The 7,645-nt window shown below is 36.4% G+C and overlaps 1 protein-coding gene across 1 annotated transcript; it reads left to right on the top strand.

Moving 5' to 3' along the window:
* The first annotated feature begins 698 nt into the window (after window positions 1–698).
* Window positions 699–3,293, top strand: LOC136025500 (serine/threonine-protein phosphatase 6 regulatory ankyrin repeat subunit B-like). Its single transcript, XM_065701530.1, has 2 exons — window positions 699–1,157; window positions 3,078–3,293. Exons 1-2 carry the CDS (start codon window positions 699–701, stop codon window positions 3,291–3,293), a joined length of 675 nt encoding a protein of 224 aa, XP_065557602.1.
* Window positions 3,294–7,645: the final 4,352 nt, after the last annotated feature.

Raw genomic sequence — 7,645 nt, 5'->3', positions numbered from 1 at the left:
TTTTTCAAAATTCCCAAAATTTCTTTTGCAACAAACTCATAGCAAAAGCATTAATCAACGGAACAGTTACCATTCCTGAATCAGCTTCAAGCGGGGATACTTCCTTACTTGATTTTTTCCTCCGAAATGCGTTCTAAATCTTCAAACGATATGTGCTAGAGTTGGTTCACTACTAGGTTGTAGTCAGCAGCAATAATGATGCTAATCTTTTGTATAATCATGTTTGACACTAGCGGGAATGCTGTTCTTTTAGATTTACGACCCTGCGTACTCATATCTCGCCTGATCTTAGATTACTAAGAGGGTACCTCAAAAAAGGTTGAGATTATCTAATCCAGTTGTTGGGTTTCATAGTCTCTACAGATTCATTGATTTTAGTCTTTTCTACAAACTTTTAGGAGTTATCTTTTGACTAAAAAACGAAAGCTCTCTGAAACATTGTAAGCATGAGCATATGTTGTGGCTAAATTACAATTTCTTTACTTAAATGTATAAAGAAAAAATGCATAAATATTTTGTGATTGTTTTATCAATAAAATTTTACTTTGACAAAAATCTTTTGAAGTATTTCAAACAGGAATGAACTAAAACTTAAGGAAATCAATGGTAAATTTGTAATAGATATGAAGAGTAAAGAAAATACGATGTATTTAAATTATGCCATAAAAAATAACAATAAGATTATCCTTACGACGGTTATGGATAATTCAAAGTCACCACATTGTGCCAAAAAATGTGATCAACAAAATACTATAAAATGTAGAATAAACATAAAAGAGAAAGACAACAACTGGAGAACATATTTACATAATGCAGCTTCTCATGGGAGACTTGAAATTTGTGAAGATCTAATTGATAAAGGTGCTGATATAGATGCGCAAGATTATGCCTCGAGGACACCACTATTTTATGCAGTTCGCCACCAACATCTTGAAGTTGCAAAACATCTTCTAAAAAAAGATGCAAACCCAAATTTAGGGACTGTCGAGACAGAATTTACACAAGTTTACAAAATCACCTCCTTGCATGTTGCTGCGTTCCTGGGTAACTTAAAAATGTGTAAAGTTTTGATCAAATACGGTGCAAATAAAGACGCTAAAGACTCCCTTTCCAAGAAGCCAGTCGACTACGCTATAGAAAATAGTCACGCAGTGGTGGTAAAATACTTCAGTAAAATTAGTAACTCTGCACCTTACACCAAATTCAAAAAGAAAATTTTTAAGATTTGGAATTCAAAATCAAAATTATAACCAAGAATAAATTCCCATTATAACGAATTCCAATAAACAATATTAACTGCATCTAAAATCCTTTTAATGCAAGTAAGATCAAGATATTTTGACGCATATTTTGAAATGTTTGGCACATATTTTGCTTATATATTTTGATATTTGGAGCAGCGCCACCACAGCAACACGTGGAGTGTCAGCTAGTCTCCTCAGCCCCTCCCCCAAATTATATGCAACATAAAATTGTCCATGAGAAAAACAATCCGTATTCAGATCTATACCGCATTTTTCTAAGGATTTTCCTTGAGCTTTGTTGACAGTGATTGTAAATGCTAATCGAATTGGGAATTGCAATCTTTTGAACTGAAAAGGCAGATCCGTTGGAATCATGGGAATGCGAGGAATGAGAACAGCCTCAACCTCTAAGGGCCGTGTCAAGATTGTTGCCTCTATTACGTTTCCCATTTTTTCTTTACGGCAAGTCGCTTGCGGTTGCAAAGCTTTGGTGGGATAGTATTTTGCAACAGTATTATTGATATACCTATTTTTAGTTGTAGTACGTGTGGTGGAAATTCTGGGAGATCCAGGGAATTAAAAATTTTTGATAGATAGTTAACTGCCATATTGGTTTCCAGAACTTCAAAACTGATTTTGACATGACGTCAAAACTAAAAGAAATGGAAATAAAAAAAAACTAAAAAGGTAAAAACTACATAAAAACTAAAAAAAAAACTAAAAAAAAAGTAAAAACCAAACACCGGGACACAAATGACGACCGGGACACAGGGAATATAAATGACGACCGGGACACAGGGACACAACTACAACGGGGACGCTGGGGGGCACAGGGGGATATATAAATGAAGATGGGGAGACAGGGAATGTTTGATTAGCAATCACCATCAACAAAGCTCAAGGGCAATCATTAGAATCATGAGGTATAACTAAAAAAAAATTAAAAAAAGGTAAAAAACTAATACCTAAAAAAAAGACTAATTCAAAAACGAATGTATATACAGACCGGGACACCGGGACACAAATGACGACCAGGACACAAGGAATATAAATGATGACCGGGACACTCAAAGAGAAATTACAGACTGGGACACCGGGACACAAATGACGACCGGGACACAGGGAATATAAATGACGACCGGGACACAGGGAAACAACTACAAAGGGGACGTCGGGGGCACAGGGGGATATATAAATGACGACGGCGACACAGGGAATGGTCGATTATCTGCCATTGTAGGTTCTTCTGTCATTTTAAGATCTATATTAAAAATTTCTATTTGGAAGGCCTTCCTAAATGCTTGTAATGACGTCACACACAAAGCCTTTAATAGATTTCTCTTTTATGTTGTGATTCCTCGGCACGCTTTCTTTTCATACTTTCTCTATTAGCCGCAAGCCTTTTGGCATTAGCTCTGTGAGCAGCTTCCTCGGCTGTTTCTTCTGCCATTGTAGGTTCTTCTGTCAGTTTAAGATCTATATTAAAAATTTCTCTTTGAAAGGCCTTCTTATACACTTATAATAACGTCATTTACAAAGCCTTAGACGTCATAACAAACATGAGGTCAGTCGACAAACAACCTCATGAAGGAATAATGCTCAATCCTTATAATGACGTCTGTCGACAAACCTGAAGTCAGTCGACACACAAACATGACGTCAGTCAGCACACAAACAAATAACTTATCTATCTATATATACAGAAATAAGTTGTTTGTTTGTGTGTCTGTCTGTCTGTCGATTGACGTCATTATAAGGATTGAGCTGTATGTCGTCATGAAGTTAGTTGTAGTCATGTTTGCTATGACGTAAGTATTTAAGAAAACTGTTCAGAGGCAAATTTTTAATTGTAAGAAGATCGTTGAAAGAGAAATTTTTAATTGTAAAATGACTGAAGAACCAACAATGGCAACAACCGAGGAAGTTGCTCAAAGAGTCTATGCAAAAAGACTTGCGGCTGATAGAGAAAGTGAGAAAAGAAAGCGTGCCGAGGAAACACAAGAACAGCAAGAAAACAGGCTTGCGGCTAAAGAACGCAAAACTGCGTAGTTTGCATGCTGATATGTACGCACAAATCTTCTATAGTAACTCAAGTGTAGTTATAAATTTCTGATGTAAAATCAAAAGTCATATCTGACGTCTCTAATGTTTTCGATGGAGTATATCTTCGGACATTTTTGACTTATATTTTTCCCGTAACTCTGTAGGAGCTGATGGAGAGCAAGTTGTTAAAATGATGCCAAACAATGCACGAATTTGACTTGGAGTTGACGTTTCGCACGCGTCATTGATGCAGTTATCCCAGTGTTGGTCATTCTCCAATAAATTCAGAGCTTGGCATGCACTACGGTAAGTGTCATGTATAGTACCGTTTACAGTTCTCAAATACTCAAAGGATGTCGGGCCGGGTACATTCACCAAAAGCAGGCGCAGAAAGAAGCATTCATGTTGATTGGGGTGAACGGTGTAGAGTCTTCCTATCGTGGTATCTTTGAAGATGGTAGGTTGGCCGTCGACTGACTTATCCTGTTTTCGACGTTCAAATACTTTATTTTTAGTATTCCACGAGTAATACGAAGGCACTTCAGTATACAGCAGTTTTTTTGCAAAAGAATCATTTTAGCAAAGCGAAAAGAAACCGGTTAACTTTGTATCCGGTGGATTAAGGGCTCTTTCTTGCACGTTGGTTTCCGAGAAATAAACACGTTGACCATTCTGTAAATGTACCGCTAAGTGAACAACAGCTGGACTACGTTCATGTATCGGAAATGAAAGAATTCGCCAAACAGCTTCATTGCTGCTTATTTATTTTCCAGCCTGATATTGTAAGATTTCGTCGATATCTTTGATTTCGGGCTGCAAGCCAAAAACTGCAGTGTCACTGCCTTTGTTGACGTATTTACATATGTATTTGATTGCCTTTACGGAGTTACAGTATTCAACGTTTATGTGTGCATTAAATGTTTTTGATAATAATGGGGAATATGGAACAACCCACTGGTTATCTACTTCGATGGTGGTATCGTTACGCTTCTTTATTATTGCTATTTTACCGCCATCTTCAGTAGATCTTCTTCTAAATTGTGGGTAACCATCATTGCCAGTAATTGTGTTGGATACTAAAAGTCGAGAATATCGATTTGTGCACCTTCCTTTGGCCATGCATGGTGAGTTTTCGTTCAGTGCACCGCAAGGTCCATGTATCATATTTTGTACAATAATATCATGTAACCCCTTATCAACATTTTCATCAGGTATTTCAGCGGAAATCAAATCATCAATTTCGTTCGAAGTAATTTTTTTATGTAGCCAGATTAGTATATGTGCGTGTGGCAAACATCGTTTTTGCCATTCCACGAAGTACATCCAGCATCGCACTGGCCCAAACACTTCAAGTTTTACTATGTAGTTTATCAGTGATTTTAAGTTTTGCCGAAAGACACGGGCCGTAATGTCATGTCTATGAACCGCCGATTGTCCTTGAAGTAAAAGCTGCTGTATCTCGTCCCAAGATTGATTACATGTAAATGTAATAAATAAATCTGGACGACCATAGAGACGAACATACGCAATAGCATCTTGAGCATATTCATGCATATGACGGGGACTGCCAGCATATGACGAAGGTAAACTTGCTAATCTTCCAACGTTTGTGGTATTACCGTCATTTATAACTGCATCTCGCAAATGAATGTATTGTTCAGAGCGGAGCTTGGTCTGATTCAGGAGGATATATAGCAAACGTTCTGATTCAATTTTAGCATACATATCAACGACGAATTGGTGAAGCAATTCACGGCATTTTAAAATATAATTTTCTTCATCCTGCCGAAACATTAGTCTATAGGAATAATAATGCATTGCACTGCATTTCTTATTCATTTCTTTGTTAGTGGCTGGATTCATCAATTTAATATTAAAGTGATAGCCGTCGGCTCCATCCCAAAAAATGATTGGATATTGTAGGGCATCGTAGCATCGATGAGTTTCAGCAATTCTTAACAACTGAGAGTTTCGCTTATGAAGAATAATATCTCGAGGTAAAAACTGATCACCGACCATAACGATCGCCACTTCGTCGATAGTTGGAGCATTGTATCTACGCACATGTTGGCCAGGAGGCGTTTTGTCAGCGGAAATAACAATTTTATGCGTATCAGTAGGCATCAAATCGATGGCTGTTTTGAACAGACGCACTAAATTATTATTTTCGTGGAAAAGATGTTGCAATTGGGAAACGATTGTCCTTTCAACGTTGGGAGAAATTTTGCAACGTGCATTCAATTCAGAATTTCTATCACTGATGAAGTACAATTGTAAAAATTTATGATTCTCGCCTGAGAATGGTAGAAAAGACCCTGCTCTATGATAAATTTGCCCTTTTCCTTTGAAAGTAGACATATTTTGATCTGGATTTTCGATTTGGGCTCCAAACGACGTCATTTGGAAACATGAGTAATATTTTCTGATTTGTGACAAAAAACGCTTAGATTCTGACGTAGTTCTAGTAAGGAAAGTCTTCAATGGCTCTGGTGGTGCAGCCAATAGAGGAAGTTTAACTTTTCCTGAGGCGCAACACATTCCCATTGTTTCACCATTGAATTTCAAGGCCTTGCAATAGGGACAAATTTTGGACATAGTCCCGATTTGAAGACATCTACTCAAGCTATAATCATCGACTAGGCTGTACCTGAATGCCAGGCGATAACTTTCAGGTTGCTCTGATTCCTCGGCACGCTTTCTTTTCTTACTTTCTCTATCAGCAGCCAGCCTGATTTCTTGCTGTTCTTGTGATTCCTCGGCACGCCTTCTTTTTTCACTTTCTCTTTTAGCAGCAAGTCTGGTTTCATGTTGCTCTGGTAGTTCCTCGGCACGCCTTCTTTTTTCACTTTCTCTTTTAGCAGCAAGTCTGCTTTCGCGTTGCTCTGGTAGTTCCTCGGCACACTTTCTGTTCCTTCTTTCTCTATCAGCCTCAAGCCTGTTTCCTTGCTGTTCTTTTGATTCCTCGGCACGCTTTCTTTTCTGACTTTCTCTATCAGAAGCAAGTTTTTTGGCATAGACTCTTTGAGCATCTTCCTCGGCTGTTGCCATTGTAAGCTCATCAGTCATTTTAAAGTTAAACATTAATAGATTTCTACGTGAACGCATGTCTTAAATATCTTTAATGACGTCACCGTCATAGCAAAAATGACGACAACTAACTTCATGACGTCAGTCGACGCAATAGTCGACCAATAAAGCTATTATGTAAACATCAAAAATATTTATGTTGTCTGAGCAATAATTTTTAGTTTTTATTTCAAAATGAAAAATTACCTGAATATTTTAGAATTAGTTTTGTTTTTTGTTAGGTTCCTGCTATTCAACGCGTGACTTCAACTCGTCACGAATTAGTAAAAATTAGAAGATGTCTACTTGGAATAATTATGTTGAAAGTGCTCAAAGAGCTGCTCAAAGAGTCTACGCCAAAAAACTTGCGGCTGATAGAGAAAGTAAGAAAAGAAAGCGTGTCGAGGAATCTCAAGAACAGCAAGAAAACAGGCTTGCGGCTGATAGAGAAAGTAAGAGAAAGTAACTCGAAAGTTGCGTGTCTGTTGCCCTTGTAGGTTCTTACTCTTGAACATGCAACATATAATTGTCCATGGGAAAACAATCCCTATTCAGGTCTATACTGCGTTTTTCTAACGATTGCCCTTGAGCTTTGTTGATGGTGATTGCTAATCGAACATTCCCTGTGCCCCTGACGTCATTTATATATCCTCCTGTATGCTCTACCAATATTAGTTACGCGCCATTGTAGTTGTATCCCTGTGTCTTTAGTTATATTATTGGTTTTTACCTTTTTTTAGCTTTTTTAGTTTTTTCTTTTTTCTTTTTAGTTTTTTAGTTTTTTTTTCCTTTTTCAGTTTTTAGTTTTTTTTTTAGTTTTTTTATTAGTTTTTAGTTTTTCTTTCTTTTTAGTTTTTTTTACTTTTTACCTTTTTTTAGTTTTTAGTTTTGTAGTTTTTACGTTTTTTAGTTTTTTTTTTCTTTATTAGTTTTTAGTTTTTTACCTTTTATTAGTTTTTTTTAGTATTTTAGCTTTTTTAGTTTCTTTTATTTTTTTTCTTTTTATTTTTTTTTGTAGTTTTTACCTTTTTTAGTTTTTTTCTTCTTTTGTATTCAAGGTTCGAATTTGGAACCTCTCGAACCTAGAACCTGGAAAATACCGCGTTACCAACTCAGCTACATCGGCTTGTATACTTTCGTTTTTGAATTGGTATATGATGACTAACTTCATGACGACATACAGATCAATCCTCATAATGACGTCAGTCGACAGACAGACAGACAAACAATTTATTTTTATATATATAAATATATAAATATATATATATATATATATATATATATATATATAT

Source organism: Artemia franciscana, chromosome 3 (genome assembly GCF_032884065.1).
Source record: "Artemia franciscana chromosome 3, ASM3288406v1, whole genome shotgun sequence".
In the NCBI taxonomy this organism is placed as follows: domain Eukaryota; kingdom Metazoa; phylum Arthropoda; class Branchiopoda; order Anostraca; family Artemiidae; genus Artemia; species Artemia franciscana.
The sequence above is the reverse complement of the archived record's forward strand: the minus strand, read 5'-3'. Positions and strand labels throughout refer to the sequence as shown.

Excerpts from the sequence above, each read along its gene's own strand:
- LOC136025500 (XM_065701530.1), top strand. The coding sequence starts at position 699 with ATGGATAATTCAAAGTCACCACATTGTGCCAAAAAATGTGATCAACAA. Across the intron at positions 1,158-3,077 it reads AAAATAGTCACGCAGTGGTG|AGGCAAATTTTTAATTGTAA; the intron begins GTAAAATACTTC and ends AAAACTGTTCAG.